This window comes from Chiloscyllium punctatum, chromosome 25 (assembly GCF_047496795.1).
Source record: "Chiloscyllium punctatum isolate Juve2018m chromosome 25, sChiPun1.3, whole genome shotgun sequence".
Taxonomy (NCBI): domain Eukaryota; kingdom Metazoa; phylum Chordata; class Chondrichthyes; order Orectolobiformes; family Hemiscylliidae; genus Chiloscyllium; species Chiloscyllium punctatum.
In genome coordinates this window covers 73,857,078-73,874,483 of record NC_092763.1, presented here as the reverse complement: position 1 = coordinate 73,874,483, position 17,406 = coordinate 73,857,078, and the positions used below count along the sequence as shown (strand labels likewise).

The window sequence follows — 17,406 nt, the reverse complement described above, 5'->3', positions numbered from 1 at the left end:
TGCCACTGAAGTGGAAAATCCTGATCCAAGCATAATCCTTCCACAAATATTTAATTTGTATGTTAAGCAAGTTATTTTTTGTAGCCCATGTGCCACATTTGACTGAGACACAGAAACGCCTTTGAGAGGGTCGCTGGCTAATTGACATTTATCATTCATCTCGAGTAGACCTTGAGGAGGTGATGGTTTTCTTGAAATACTGCAGGCCCTGTGATGTAGGGACACCCACAGTGCTGTCAGGAAGAGAGTTCTGTCATCCTGATCTAGGAACAGTGAAGGAACCGTGAGAAATATCCAAGTTAGGATGGTATGTAGCTTTGGGGAAAACTTGCTGGTGGTGGTGTACCCATGCATCTACTGCCTTTGTCCTTTTCATTGATCAGGAGTGGTTTGAACGGTGCTGTTGAAGACATGATTGTGATTTGATGCAATGCATCTTGAAGGTGATACATACTGCTGCGACTGTGGTGAATTTTCTGAATGCTGATGCTGATGGGTAGGATGCCAGTCGAGTGGGCCGGTTTGGGCTGGTTGTTCTGTTTCTTGAGTGTTTTTGGAGTCGAATTCTTCCAAGCAAGTAGGGAGAGTTCCATCAAACTCCTGACTTGTGCCTTGTAGGTAGAGGACAAGCTTTGGGAGTCAAGAGGTAAAGTTACTCACGGAAACTAATTCCCAGCCCTTCTGTTTTTCTCCAGTATTTATATGACTGTCGCAATTCAGTTTCCATAGTCATACAGCCATACAACATAGAAAAATGTCCTTCACCCTACTATGTCTAGGCCAACCAAATTATACTATTCCCATTTACCTGAACTTGGTAGAGCCTACTATGTCCTGGCATTCTAAGTGCACATCCAGAGTCATTGCCTCTACCACCTTCTCAGGCAGCACGTTCCATATGTTTATCATCCTCTGGATGAAAAAGGTCTTTCTCAGATCTCCTCTAAGCCACTTGCTCTTCACCTTTTACTTATTCCCTCTCATCACACATAGTATTCTCTCTGTGGCCTAACTAATGTTTTATAAAGTAGGATCAGGACTTCCTTGCTCCTATATTCCGTGCCCTGGCTAATGACGGAAAGCATCTTGTTTGGGAAGGTCATTGATGAAACAACTGGAGATGGCTAGATCTACAGTTTAGGGAAGATTATGAGGGGAGGCAGTGACATAGTATTAATGTTATTGGCCAAATAGTCCAGAACTCCAAGTTAACATTCTGGGTGAATCCCACCACTGGATATGATGACATTTGAATTGAATTTTTAAAAAAATGTGAAGTGTGTGTGTGTGAGAGAGAGAGTGTAAGAATGTGTGTGTGCGTGTTTCCTCGTTATCTTGGTTGGCTTGGATTGGATTGCTCAGTGAATAAGTGTGAACAATACTTGAATTTTCTGTTTTATGGATTACTTCATAGAGTATTGATCCAACCATAATCCTGGACGGAGCAGTTTTGTTCAGATTCTGAGGCAATTTCCTGGAAGCCGGTTTTAACTCCATTTATCACTTTGGTACAGAACAACTAGTGCTGTCTTCTAATCAAATACTAATGCCTAACTGTAAGATTTTGACAGGAAAAAACAAGCTTTCAAAATAGTTTTGAAGGAAACACTGCATTTGAAAGTGAAACCTTCAGGTGGCGAGCCTATTTAGCTAGTTTGTATAAGTTCATTGCAACAAGTTGGTGAAAGAATTAACTTTAGGTAGAATCTCAGTCATAAGTGAGCCTCTTAATCAAGTTAAAATATGTGGGCTTTTATAAAGCATTTTTCATGACCATAGCATGTCCATAAAAATATAAAATGTAGGAGCGTGAAAAGGCCATTCAGCCCCTCAAGCCTGCTCCTCCACTCAATAAGGTCACGACCGACCTGATTGTAACCTCTAATCCACATTCCTGCCTACTGCAATAACCTTTCACCCCATTTCTTAAGAAGAATCTAGTTACATCTGCCTTAAAAATATTCAAAGACTCTGACTTCACCACCTTTTCAGGAGTGGAGTTCCAAACATTCATGACCCGCTGAGCAAAAAAAAATCACTTCCTCTATGTAACTAAGTGACCTATTATTTTTATGCAGTGACCCCCAGTTCTGGACCTCCCACGAAAGGAAACATCCTCTCCACATCCACCTTATCAAGACCCCTCACAATCATATCATTTCAATCAAGTCATCTCTTACTCTTTTAAACTTCGGCAGACACTACCCTAATCTGTCCAGCCATTCCTCATAAAACAATTAACCCATTCCAGCTGTTAGTCTGGGAAACCTTCTCAAAATGGATTTCAAAGTACTTATGTTCTTCTTTAAATAAGCCGATCAATATTATGCATCAGTACCTAGATACAGCCTCTCCACTACTCGGTATTACCACATATCTCTAAGTGCTTTACAGTCATTGAAGTAAAGTGTATCCCCACTTGTAATGTTGAAAACATTTCTTTAATGGCTAGTGGTGTTATGTTAAATATTTATAAAACTGAATACCCAGTGGAATCCCAATATAGGTATGATGATCTAAATGATTTTCTTCTGTACTGTATCAAAATATAAGCCCTGAATTTCCTTCAAATAGCAGCAAATCCTATATTTAATGTGGACTGTTGGACTTGTAAGATCTTCCTGAAACTATAGTTTTCTAAAGCATATTGTCATATTTGGTTAGCTTCAGTGTATGCACTAACCTTATCTGCAACATCTCCCAGTCGCTGATGTACAGGTTATGACAATTTTCTGTGCTGTTTAAATTGCTGTTCATGATGAAGGTAATTACCACCATCCTCTTTATGAGTGAGAATTTCTTGGGCTAACTAGAAAAAACTCTTTTAGATCACATTATCCAGTTTGTTTCCTGTTAATGACTTACAGGTTACTTTGCTGTGCCAAACATTGTTAAAGAGACTTTGAGGAAGACCACAGTCACTCCTTTGAGATTTTAAACTGTTTTACCCATAAGTCCACATGATATCATCATTGTCAATGCTGCATGTGACATGCCTCAGTCAACATGCCCACCCATATTCAACAACTATGTCCTGAAGTTTCTCTCGAAAAAATTAAGAATCTTGTTTCTCAATTATGGTGTTCTACATAAATGAGGTTAGCTACCAATGGAAGAGATTTGAGTTAGAATGGTGCACTATCTGTCTGATTTTCCATCAGGACGAGTTTCTAATCAAATAGAACATAGAACGATACAGTGCAGTACAGGCCCTTTAGCCTCAATGTTGTGCCGACCTTTGAAAGCAATCTGAAGCTCATCTAACCTATACTATTCCATTGTCATCCATATATTTATCCAATGACCATTTAAATGCCCTTAAAGCTGGCAAGTCAAATAGCTAGTGATCTGTACATAACTAGTAGAATCTTACATTGTGGACTCAGAGAATCTTATATCCTATCTCTGCAAGTAACAGAGAAATATCTGACTATCCAATTTGGGGCAATCTCTAAACAAATAGAGACTTGGCAATGTACATCTCCTAGAACTTTCCTGCATTATTTGTTCATGGGATAAGAGTGTTACTGGCTAGGTCAGCATTTGTTGCCCATCCCTAATTGCCCTTAAGAAGATAGGAATGAGTCATTGTCCTGAACTTCAGTAGTCCATGGGGATTAGGTGCTGTCAAAGGAATCTCAATCAATTGCTGCATTGCATCGTGTAGCTAAGATAAAGCAGCAGAATTAGTCCATTTGGCCCATTGAGTCTGCTCTGATATTCAATCATGGCGGGTCGATAAAAGTCAGATTAGAATGTGGAACTGATATGCATATGGAATCTCACAGAACATCAGCTGTGCTAGCTGTTTCAAAATGTTTTTTCCAATTCTTGTCTCTCTCCTGCTTTTCCCCAGTAGCCATGCAAATGTTTATTTTACAAAAATACATTAGCATTTAAAAGTTACTAGTGAATGTGTTTCCATCACCCGTTCACAGAGTGCATTTCAGATCACAATGACTCACAGCATAACAGTTTCTCCTCAATTCCCACTTTTTTTCTTTTCAATCTCTATCTTCTAGTTATGGACCCTCCTGCGAATGAAATAAGCTTCTCCCTATCTCTCAATCAGAGCCCTGTGGATTTTTGAGCACTTTATTATTGATTTCTTTAAGAGCCACTGATGTTAAGACTGAGTAGCCAAGTGTGCTATTCTCAACTTAAAGTTCTCTGAGGAAAATAATCTCATCCCTAGTTGATAACTCAAAATGTGCAGCTTCGATGGAGGGCAGTGCAACCATGCCCCCCCAAGGGCTACATTCCACACTGCGAATGACTCACTCCAGTATTGCTATTAGACTGGCAGAGACACAGAAACACACTCACTGGAGGCAAGATCCAGCCCCTGGGTGAAGTCAGACTCTGGGATTCCTGGCACATTCTTGTGAAAGTCAATAGATCCTACAGAGAGCAAGTGACTCATAGTGGCTTAATCTAGATCCAATTGAGTTTAGAAGAAAGAACAATCAACATTGTTAGCATCAGTTCCCAGACGGCAAAATTCCAAAGAATCAGAAGAAATACACTTTTCAATCAATTATAACTGTACCTGATCAGCAATGTAGGAACGCTCCAATAGGATGTTAATTTTCCTGCTCGGTTTGACAAACACTCACTCAACAGGTACAAGTCTTCACATTACAAATTCCCAGAATCATGGGAATCCAAAAGATCGCTGAGATTCATGTGTGCCGAGATTCTGTCCAACACGTACAATTATGAATGAAGTATTCTGGCACTCCAAGTTAAGTGGTATTCCAGTGTTCCTAAAAAAAATGCTATTACCAGTAAGATCTTGAGATTTATTTATGTTTAATTTAAATGAGAAAAGTGATCTTTATTTTATCTGTCCACCTTTTATCTGGTCATGGTTCATATTAATGTGAAGGCTTCCCCTCCACAGGATCTGCGAGAATATAGAGGCAACCTTTCCAGTTCGGTTTCATTAAGCGACATGGTCCTAATTCCAGCATCTCTGGGACAAGATGAAGTATTTTGGGATAATGAGGAACCACCTCCTAAGGTATAGTTATTTAAATGATGCTTACTTTTTTGCCCAGAGGTCTATGGCACAACGCTGCGAGCTTATTTTTTTCTTTAATGCTGAGGTGTTTGTCAGCTTAATTTGTGTTAACTTGGAATCGCTTTCCATCATCTGCTGGTTGATGCAGCGGGCATCTTAACAAATGAACACATTTTCATATCAGTACATGCTTCTCTGTAGCTCATTAACACCCAAGAAAGGCTATTACCAACCAAATGAAGCAAATAGTTTCCACTTTACATAAAAGTCTTTCCATCCCAACTATTTTGCTGTCAACATTGCTTACCTTCCATGGGAATTTGTCAATGAAATCATGCTATTAGTTCAGTGACCAACTTAGACAATCACAGGAACTCAGCTGGCTAGAGGTGAGCCATGTTTCCCTGAAAATCCCTGTTCCAATTCAGAAATTGCTGTTTTGCATCTGCATATGCCTAAGATTTCCACTGTCTGGTGTTGCTGGGGTCAGAGGTATCTTAACAGCATTACCAGACACCATGGACTGGGTGAAACACTGAGAAAGGTTACCACAGGGTGGAGTTTTGGTGTCAAGCACAGCTTCTGCTTGGCAAGGCTTTAATTGTTCAGCAATTGGGTCTTTGATTAATTAGGATCAGGCGGGATTTCCATCCCATTTCTAGGAGGAGGCCCAGTCTCATAGAGCTACCAGCCAACATGAGGCTTGCAACCCTTCACCAAACCATTGGTTGGCCATTGCAGGTATTACAGGTGGACCAGGAGGAAGGGAAGCTGCAAATGCCCCCTGGTTGGTCTGGATCTTGCTGTGCAAGGGTTTGAGGTGTGGAGATACATTGGCAAGGGCAGGGATGGAGGCCAAACATGGTGGGTGGGGTGGGGGGGGGGGGGGGGGGGGGGGGTCAGTGGCAAAACAGGGCATGGGAGGTAACAGAAGAAGGGTTTCCAATTGGCACAGAGATACAGGAAAGAAGAAATCGACCCCACGGCCCTGACAATCATAGCTTTGACCCTCCCTGATATCATATTGAATGCAAGCCTCTCCTGCTGCCCATTAAATCAGAAGGAAGCAGGAGAGGCCTTTGGCTTAATTTTTTCACTTAAGGCCCTCAACTAAGCCATGGTCTTGCAGACCACTCAGCACCACAAATTTCTGTTGCAAACCTTGAGAATTGCATTCCAAAATCCAAACTGCTACCCTAACTTCTAAATTCATACAGCAAGTTCAATATGGATTGACCTCTCTGTCTCAGACAGAGGCCAGTTTCAGTGATTTTGTCTCCTTCCTGTATGTGGTAAATATTTCTTAAAAATTAAGAAGTGTGAAGCTTTAAATTTTTGTTTGTCTTTTTATCTTCACGTTCACCTAATCCAGTCTATCTCTCTTCCTGTACCGTATTTGGCTCTAATTCAGCCAATCACACTCACCGACAGCTGCAGACTTTCTTATTGAATTCATAGAATCCCTTCAGTGTGGAAGCAGACCATTTGGCCCATTGAGTCCACACCGACCCTGTGATGAGCATCCCATCCAGACCTAACCCCCCTGTCCTGTCCCTGCAACCCTGCATTCCCCCTTGCCTGCACATCCCTGGACACTCTGGGCAACTTAGCATGGTCAATCCACCTAAACTGCGCGTATTTGACTGTGGGAGGAAACCAGAGAGAATTCACCTGGACATGGGGAGAATGTGTAAACCCTAACACAGATAGTAACCTGAAGGTGGAATCAAACTCAGGTTCCTGGCGCTGTGAGGTAGCAGTACTAACCACTGAGCCACTGTGCTGAATCTAAGTTAGGAGACGCACTGTGGTCCCAATGTTCACACAGTTCTGAGCCGCTCTGTTCCCGTCTTGCAACAGGTCACATTTCTGGCAAATCGCCACATAAATACATTTTTAAAAGTGCCACACACAGGATATATCTGGCTACTAGCAGGCACAGACCAGCCGGTATCTCATTGAATATTGGAACTGACTTGAGGGGCTGAATGGTCTACTACCACTCCTAAATACCTGCTTAATCTATTTAAATTCAAGTTTAATTAAGTCTTAGATATTAGCTTTGTGAAATCATCAGCAACAGGGGGTGTTTAAAATGAATGAATTAAAATTTAATCCAGCAGCTAATGGCATTCTCCTGTGTGATAGTAAGCTTAATATATTTTCATGTTTGGGGTGCTCTGAGGAGGACAGTTATTAAAACTAATATTTTAAACTTTTTTTAAAATCGTTAAGGTTCCCGAAAGAACGGTCTCGAAATCGTACAGCAGAGAACAAATAAACAGTCAAGCCAGGCAGAAGAGTCCCTCCAGGTTAGTGACGACAGTCTATCATTAATAGAACTAACTGCAGCCTGGCTGCTTCATTAACTCTATTTTAAACAGTAATTTATAAGGGCCAGTGATTTTTTTTAATGCATTAGACAATGACTGAGTGGTATTATCGCTAGACTATGAATCCACACCCAGGTAACGTTCTGGACACCTATGTTTGAATCTCACCATGGCACATGGTGGAATTTCAATTCATTAATAACCTAAAAATAAATGCCTAACAATGACCAGGAAACCATTACCAATTGTCAGGAAAAGCCCATCTGCTTCGTTAATGTTTTTCAGGGAAGGAAATCTGCCATCCTTACCTGGTCTGGCCTATATGTGACTCCAGACCCACAGCAATGTGGTTGACTATTTAATGTCCTCTGGGCAATTAGGGATGGGCAACAAATGCTAATCTAGCCAGTGACACCCACATCCCGTGAATAAATATTAACATAATTCCTTATCTACATGTTCAGACTAGGATAGGTGGGACTTGAACCCAGAGTCACAATAGCTTAGAGATAGGGTCACGAGCACTGTACCACAAGATACTTTATCAGTGAAGTACTGGATTGCAAAGGTGAACAGATCCAGCCGTGACAATTATATTAAAACTTTCAGTGTGAAAATAGAGCAAGATTTTGCAGATAAAACTTTCACATTGGGCACAATCTGGAAGCTGTGCTCAAAAGTCTCTCAAAAGACTATTCTGGTTTGATTACTCCTTAAGTTTCAGATCAAAATCATTTGTGTCAAGCCAAATGTAAAATCTTCTGTCAGCCAGTGTGAAATGGCAGAGTGATAAAACATAATTATTTTAGGTTTTTTCTCTTTCTGTTAAAAAGCATTTCTTGATGTGTTTCAGAGTAATAACCTGGGGCAGTTTTAATAATGCAGCTGAAAATGGCTTTATCACTAAAGAGAAGCATTTTAATATAAATGTCCAGTCCTCCAGCTGTGATTAACTGAATCTAAAATCATTAAAAGTAACTTTTAAGCACTATGTTGAACCATTTACCACTTTCATTAATGCACATTAGTTGGTTTCTTGGTAGCTCAGATGGATTTTGACATGACAAGTCTTTTACACTGTACCTATTGGTCCTGTGCATCTGAGAAAAATGAGCACAGTGTGAAGAACTTCTAGCTGGCCTAGGTATGATGGGCCAAATGGCCTCCTTCTGAACTGCAACCTTTCTGTAATTCTGAGCCATCTGAATTGGCAGAATCTCCCAATTTTAATGTCTGGTTGTGTCAATCATATCATCGGGCTCTAATACAATGAATTTTCAGCCAGCACAGAAGATCACAAGACATCTCAGGTGTAATTCACGTTTAAGATTCCCAAATAATTTTTGTTACTCAATCAATGCTGCCCAGAGTTCACTGAAAATACAGGAATTATCAGAAAGTCTTCCAAAAAGCAATTTTCTTTCCGTAAGTTTCATTTTCCCACCCCATCCGCAGTTAAAAAAAACTCGCATTTATATAGTTTCCTTAGCATGAAAAAATCTCTCAAAGTGCTTCACCAGAGCTTTATAAATCAGGAGATAATACTGACCATGATAAATATTTAGCATCAACAATACAAGGGCACAAATTGAGGTAATTCACAGAAGAAGTAAAGCAGGCATGAGGAAAAACATTTCCATGGAACACGTAATAGGGAGCCGGAATGCATTGTCGGAGGCTGTGGTGGGGACAGGTTCAATTGAGACATTCAAGAGGGAATTGAGTTATTAACTGAAGAGGAAGAATGTGCAAGGTTACAGGGGAAGGTAGTTGAATAGCACCAGATGCAGTGGTCATTCTGAGAGTCAGCACAAATGAGATGGACCAAATAGTCTCCTCCTGGGTGTCAACAATTCTGAGCTTATTTGACAGTACAACTAGTGACCAAAATCTTGGTCAACATATAGGTTTTTATAGAGGATACAGTTATAGAGTTGTACAGCATGGATACAGACTCTTTGGTCCAACTCATCCATGGCAACCAGATATATTGATCTAGTTCTGTTTGCCAGCATTTGGCCTGTATCCCTCTAAACCCTTCTATTCATTAAAATTATTGAATTCAAGATCGAGTCCAGCAGATTGCATGGTCCCCAAACGGGGAATTTTTCTCCAATTTGATTTCTCACTGGACCATGTCTTTTAAGAGAAGCTGAGAGAAAAAAAGAGAGTGATTGCACAAGTCTTCTCCACTTCTGGTTACAAATCCAGCTTTCTATTAGCTGCTGTGCCAAAAGCAGTCACTTGAAATACAGCTCATTTGCGTATTCTCATGTCAAGGCTCATTGTTTTTAGGTGACTCTTTTATCTCTGCTATACGAAACTTATCTATAGATGTGTAAATCAGGCAGGAGAAGCAAATTTAAATGTCAGCGCCTTTTGAAAATGTTAATTTTGACTCAGGCCATCTTTGTCCCACATTGATTTTGCAAAGCTGGGATAATCTGTGGTCCATTGATTCCTGTGGATTTTAAGTCAGTATTTTTCTTTCTTAAAATCATTATGATCTATAAAGGTCCCAGGCATTAAAACCAGATGACAGATGTCAAAATTTGATAGTGTTTTTCTTTACCACAATAAAGTATGTGCATTTTTAAGTGGCTTGTGAGTTCTTTGAGGAGGTGTCAAGACAGGTCGATGATGGTCAAGCAGTGGGTGTGGTGTATATGGACTTGAGCAAGGCATTTGATAGAGTTCCCCATAGTAGGCTCATTCATAAAGTCAGAAAGTATGGGATACAGGGAGATTTGGCTATCTGGATTCAGAATTGGCTGGCTGACAGAAGGCAGAGAGTGGTTGTAGGTGGAAAGCATTCCGCCTGGAGAACAGTGTTGAGTGGGGTTCCACAGGGCTCTGTGCTTGGACCTCTGCTCTTTGTAGTTTTTATAAATGACTTGGATGAGGAGGTTGAGGGTTGGGTTAGTAAATTTGCAGATGACACAAAGGTTGGAGGTGTCGTCAATAGTATAGAGGGCTACTGCAGGCTGCAGTGTGACATAGACAGGATGCAGAGCTGGGCTGAGAAATGGCAGATGGAGTTCAACCTGGATAAATGCAAAGTGATGCAATTTGGAAGATCGAACTCAAATGCTGAATATAGGATTAAAGATAGGATTCTTGGCAGTGTGGAGGAACAGAGGGATCTGGGTGTGCAAGTACATAGATCCTTCAAAGTTGCCACCCAAGTGGATAGGGTTGTTAAGAAAGCATATGGTGTTTTGGCTTTCATTAACAGGGGGATCGAGTTTAAGAGCCACAAAATTTTGCTGCAGCTCTACAAGTCCCTGGTGAGACCACACTTGGAATATTGTGTCCAGTTCTGGTCGCCCTACTATCGGAAAGATACAAAGGCTTTGGTGAGGGTGCAAAGAAGATTTACCAGGATGCTGCCTGTACTGGAGGGCTTGCCTTATGAAGAAAGGTTGAATAAACTTGGACATTTCTCTCTGGAGAGAAGGAGGAAGAGAGGAGACCTGATCGAGGTGTACAAAATAATGAGAGGAATAGATAGAGTCAATAACCATAGACTTTTCCCAGGGCAGGATTGACTGGTACGAGAAGTCATAGTTTGAAGATATTAGGAGGAAGGTATAAAGGAGACGTCAGAGGTATGTTCTTTACTCAGAGAGTTGTGAATATCGCATTGCCAGCTGTGGTGGTGGAAGCAGAGTCATTGGGGACATTTAAGCGACTGCTGGACATGCACATGGATAGCAGTGAGTTGAGGGGTGCGTAGGTTAAGTTATTATATTTTACATTAGGATTAAATCTCAGCACAACATCTTGGGCCAAAGGGCCTGTTCTGTGCTGTACGTTTCTATGTTCTATGTTTTGTTATTAGATTTGATCAAGTCTGTAGTCTGTGTCCACACATTTTATCATTATGGGCCAGTTAAGCTAATGACATAGAATCCCATATGTGACATATCCAGTTTCATTGCTTTATTTTTGCCTTACTTGGGCATTGCTGGTTCCAAACTGATCTTTGTTACAAAGATTGGATTGACCCAGCTCCTGGGCTATGGGTGTTAGCTGCACTGAAATGTCATTGTGGCTGCTGAAATAGGGAGGAAAAACAAAATGTGCTGAGATTACTCAGCAGATGCTGACTGCATCCGTGGAGAGAGAGAGAGAGAGAGATGGAGTTAATGTTTCAGATCTATGACCTTTAGTCAACTCTTCCAATGTTCTCTGGGCTTGTCTCCCAGCCTCTGTGCTGTGAAGACCTCCATTGACCTGGACCTCTGCTGCCTAGCCACAGTCAGTTTTGTGGAAGTGCCTCTGGAACCTTGAATGAGATTTATACCTTGTTCATTGGAGGAGGTTGGGGAGGCTGGTTGGTCAAAAGTGAAAGTATAGCCGCCCCTCTCTCAACACAAGTTGTTATTCACTTTGCTATTAAGTGACTGCAATGTCTACACATGCTTACACATCACTTTTACACAAGAAATTCCAAGTTGAATAAACATTACAGCTATTGACTCATTGTGGGAATGATTATAGAATCATAGAATCCCTACAGTCTGGAAGCAAGTTATTTGGCCCATTGAGTCCACATTGACCCTTTTAACCACATCCCATCCAAATGCACCACCCTACCCAATCCCTGTAACCCTGCAGTTGCCGTGGCTAATCCACCTAGTCTGCACATCCCTGGATACTACCAGGCAATTTAGCATGGCCAATCTGCCTGGTTTGCATGTCTTTGGACCCCTCTCTATAAAGGTCCCATGTATAAAAGAACAGATGATAGATACCATAAGAACGTAAGAATATAAGAACTAAGAGCAGGAGTAAGCCATCTTGGCCCTTCGAGCCTGCTCTGCCATTCAATAAGATCATGGCTGATCGTTTTGTGGCCTCAGCTCCGCTTACCCGTCCTCTCACCATAACCCTCGATTCCTTTACCATTCAAAAAATTATCTATCTTAGTTTTAAAAACATTCAATCACGAAGCATCAGCTACTTCAATGAGCAGGGAAATCCATAGTTTCACAAGCCTCTGGGTTCCTTCTCGATTCGGTCCTAAATCTGCTCCCCATAATTTTGAGGCTATGCCCTCTTGTCCTAGTTTCACCCACCAGTGAAAATATCCTCTCTATTTCTATCATATCTATTCCCTTCATAATTTTATATGTTTCTGTAAGATCCTCCCCCATTCTTCCAAATTCCAATGAATATAACCCCAGTCTACTCAGTCTCTCCTCATAAGCCAACCCCCTCAACTCCGGAATCAACCGAGTGAACCTCCTCTGCACCCCCTCCAGTGCCAGTACATCCTTTCTCAAGTAAGGAGACCAAAACTGCACGTAGTACTCCAGGTGTGGCCTCACCAACGCACTATACAGCCGCATCATAATCTCCTGCTTTTAAACTCAATCCCTTTAGCAATGTCAAAAAATGATAGTCCTTCTCTTTCCCAAAATACAGTATACACATTTTTAAGTGGAATTTGACTGAGGTCTGGGTGATGTCCATATAATGACTCCTTCCTCTTTGACCTCATCCCTCCCTTTCACTGGTGAACCTCCAGAATTACAGCCTATAGTTCAAAAGGTCACTTTAAGATGCTGTGCAGCTTTGCAATAGTCTCTGGCAGTGTCATTTGTGCCTCATATGTGACCTTGAAAATTTGTCAATAGGCTTGCTTTTCTGAGAGACAAAACAGTTATGGTATTTTCCTGTCATTCAATTTAAATGTTTATTCTTAAATTCCAAAAGGTCAATTAGCATGAAGAGTAATTTTCTGATATTGCACTGCACACTGTGAATATTCCCAAATGATATGCATTATACAAGATTGGTTTAAAATCGCCTGAAACTCTATCCCTTTGGGCGATGTTTCTCATGAAGTAAGAATTGTGGTGTTTTTTGAGTAGGCGTAGGTGGGTTGCTCGTTATGTCACTGAGTTGGTAATCCAGCAATCCATTTAAAAACTGTGAAGTACTCGTTCAAATCTCACCGTAGGAGCAACTGGAAATTACATTCAATAATCAGGGCGTGGAATGCACTGCCTGCAGCTGTCATAGACTCGCCAACTTTAAGGACATTTAAATGGTCATTGTATAAACATACGAACGAAAATGGAATAGTGTTGGATTGATAGGTTTCAGATTGGTTTCACAGGTCAGCGCAATACCGAGGACCAAAGGGCCTGTACTGCGCTGTATTATTCAATGTTCGAATCAGTCTGGACTGTTATATACGCCCATAATGATGACCATTAGAGCTGTCATACTTGTTGCAAAAACTCACTTAGTTCACCAATGCCCTTTAGGGAAGGAAATCTGCCATTGCAGTCCTGATCCGTAAGATGGCACAGTGTCTCAGTGGTGAGCGTTATTGCAGCCTCACAGCAGCAGGAGGAACCCAGGTTCGATTCCAGCCTCGGGTGGCTGTCTATGTGAAGTTTACACGTTCTCCCTGTATCTGTGTGGGTTTCCACTGGGTGCTCTGGTTTCCTCCCACAGTCTAAAGATGTGCAGATTAGGTGGATTAGCTCTGCTAAATTGCCTATAGTGTCCAGGGATGTGCAGGATAGGTGGATTAGCCATGGGAAAGGTAGCATTGTAGGATAGGGGGATGGGTCTGAGTGCGATGCTGTTTGGAAGGTCGGGGTGGACTCAATGGGCCAAATGGTCTATTTCCACACTGTAGGGATTCAATGATAAGAACATTGTCGACTCTAATTGTGCTCTGAAATGGTCTGGGAAGCCACTCCGTTTAATGGTACTGAGGATTGGACAACAAATGTAGGCCTTGTCAGTGAAGCCAGCAACCTATGCAAGGTTTTTATTAGAAGGGATTTTATACCTACAATTACATATAGCCCCTTTTCTCAGTAACTAACAGAACAACTGTGCCAAACTAAGTGACTAAAAAAGGCACTGCAGCTGTATTTTAAATGCATGTGACAGGTTCAGAAAGGAGAATTGATTTGAATTTCTTATATTTTTCTCCATGCATTGTATGCTTTTCTTAATCCTGTCTTTTAAATGTGAACTGTTTACAAATCATTATCATTTTACAAAAGGATACATTTAGAACCAGGCAAGAAAAGTGTTGTAGTGTCGAGGACCTGATGACATCTCTTGGAAATGGTTCACACACAGGGTAATTATTATTTCAGCAAAGGAGCCAACTTTCAAAAGCAGCCAGCTCACACAAATTGGATGAAAGAGTATTTTGTCTTTTGATAATGTTGGTTGATGGAATTGTATTGGTGAAGGCAGATGGAACAAATCCCTCCCCTTCCATTGGGCCAGAATCTTCGTCTGGTGCTCTGTCCAATACCTCCAGCAATGAATCAACTGAAACAATGCTCTCAAGCCCTGGACTGAGACTTAATTCACAAACATCTCCATGCAGAAGCAAGTGTGCTTCAAGCAAGTTACCTCCAAACTGGCAGATATTATTTCGCCAATCTCTGTACATAATTAATGTATGTTTATTTAGGGGGGATAGTGTCTTGTATTAACAGAATTTTCATTTATAAAACTTTCATTTATAAAATTGGTGACAACTTACAAATACTTACAAGGATGGTTTGCTGCTTATCATCATTATAGGGAAAGAGATGGCTCAGGAGATCACTCGACTAATGTTCTGGAGACCTAGGTTTGAATCCTGATACAGCAGATGGTCGATTGGAATCCAATAAACACTCTCTGGAATTAAGAATCTTCTGATGACCATGAAACGACTGACATTAAAACCCCATCAGCGTCACTCATGTCCTTCAGGGAAGGAAATCTGCCATCCTCACCTGGTCTGGCCTGTATGCAACTCCAGATATGTCCTAAGTGAGGCTTTGCAGTTGCCTTCACTCAAGTGACATTCCCCAAGCTCAGTCGGACTGATATCAGAATACCCTGCAGCTCATAGACCCCACCTGCTACATTGTTCAGTGGTAAAGCCATTGTAGGGCCTGTTTGAAGTCCTGCTGGGCTTCAGCTAGTCGGCACTTTTGCATGGTTACATCAGTAGTCCCATTTTCGACACTGAAATAGCTTCACAGATCCACGGTATCTCATCACCATGTCACCCTTTATTTATACATGGAGAGTTCCTGACACTGAGATCCACCTCCCTCAGAGCCAACTCTCAGAGTGAATCGAACCTCTGACACTTTTATTTATGTCTGTCAGACAGGGCTCCCTGATTGGAACAGGTTTGCAGCCTCCATCAGGGAACCCATATTCTAAGAGGTCCACCTGGCTGACCTCATTACAGTCTCTACAATGACCACTTCCATTTCAAAGGACAAGGGCCACAGATACACAGTAATACAACCACCTTCAAGTTCCCCTCCAAGCCTCTCACTGATTTGAAAATATATTGCCTTTCCTTCACTGTTGCTGGGTCAAAATCCTGGAATTCCATCTCTAAAGTAATTGTGAGTCTACCGACACGTGGTCTGCAACATGTCACTGCCTTCTCAAGGGCATCTAGGCATGGTCAATAAATGCTGACCCAGCCAGTGACACCCATGTCCCATGGGTGAATGAAAGTAAAGTACTGATACAGATTGTCTTGAAGACACATTGAGAAGCATTTGATGAGAAAGGATTAGAAACAAAGTGTTTGGCTTCTTTATTTCATAGTTAAAAATCACACAACACCAGGTTAAAGTCGAACAGGTTTATTTGGAAGTACACATTTTCAGAGCAGTGCTCCTTTGTCAGGTAGCTAGCTATAACCTGGTGTTGTGTGATTTTTAATTTTGTCCAGTCCAGTCCAACACCAGCACCTCAACATCATCTTCTAATTTTAAACACAGCAAAGGAGTATAGAAAGCAGAAGGCCAAATCCCAATTATTTCATAACTTCTATCTTTGAGAAATTGGTAAAAGTAACAAACCACACATCCGGTGCTGGCTGACTTATTTTTGGCAGTGCCTTGTTTTCTGCAGACTACAAAGTGAAACTTCCTGCAGCTTTCAATTTGCAGCTGAGTGCCAAAGACAGAAGGGGTGCCTTTGGCTCAAATTGTCACTGCCCCTTCTGTCCTGTTCCCACTAGGGTCCCCATGAAAATAATGAAAGAAATTCAGTCCACCATTCAATGATTGATCTATCTCTTACCCACATCTACCCATTTTGGTTCTGTCACCCTTAACATCCTTACCTAACAAATAACCCTCTAGCTTAGTGTTGAAGGTTTCAACTGATTTAGTCACAATGCCTCTTTTTCAGGGGAGAGACATCCAGATTTTCATTACTGTGGAGTAGTACTTCCTGCCCTCACTTTTTAATGGTCTGGCTGTAATTTTCAGGTTATGCTAACTTGATTGGATTTCCCCACCATTTTGGAAATAGTTTCTCTCTATCTACCCAACAAATCATTTAATCAGTACCCTTGGTTTTCTAGACTTGCAGGAATACAAGCCTGGACAATGCAAACCATTATTTCACCCTTTTGAACCCACTAGCTTGGTGAATGTGCAATACCCTTTCCTACTGGTACCAACAATAGTGTATCATTTCTGAGGTCAGTAAAGAATACAATGCTCCAGAGCTGCATTCCAGAGCATTTGAAATGGAGGTTAATATTCTACTCGTCTTTAAAATTAGTTTTTGTAATTGTCACCATTTCTGAATACAGAGTCCTAAATCTCTGTGATCCAACAAATCATCTCTCATGGCATGGTGTTTCAGTGGTTGGCACTGCTACTTCACAGCATCAGGGACCCGGATTCGATTCCAATCTGGGGTGACTGTCTGTGTGGAGTTTGTACGTTCTCCCCATGTGGGTTTTCTCCAGTTTCCTCCCATAGTCCAAAGATATGTAGGTTAGGAGGATTGGCCGTGCTAAATTGCCCACAGTGTTCAGGGATGTGCAGGCTAGGTGGATTAGTCATGGGAAATGCAGGATTATAGGGATAGGGTTTGGGTCTGGCTGTGATGCCCTTCAGATGTTTGGTATTGACTCAATGGGCCGAATAGCCTGTTTCCACACTGTATGGATTCGATGATTCAGAAAATGCTCTGGACCATCTTTCCCAGCTTAAACTAGATCAGTCATCATTGTGCCATGTTAGTGCATCATCA

The 17,406-nt window shown here is 41.4% G+C and overlaps 1 protein-coding gene across 2 annotated transcripts in view; it reads left to right on the top strand.

The window, feature by feature from the left end:
• LOC140496067 (mitogen-activated protein kinase kinase kinase kinase 4) overlaps positions 1–17,406 on the top strand; it is a 303,330-nt gene that overhangs the window by 181,500 nt on the left and 104,424 nt on the right. For both annotated transcript variants that reach the window (XM_072595575.1, XM_072595574.1), the window contains exons 15-16: positions 4,904–5,023; positions 7,259–7,335. In XM_072595575.1, coding sequence (XP_072451676.1) covers positions 4,904–5,023; positions 7,259–7,335 — 197 coding nt within the window. The remainder of the gene's footprint in view (positions 1–4,903; positions 5,024–7,258; positions 7,336–17,406) is intronic.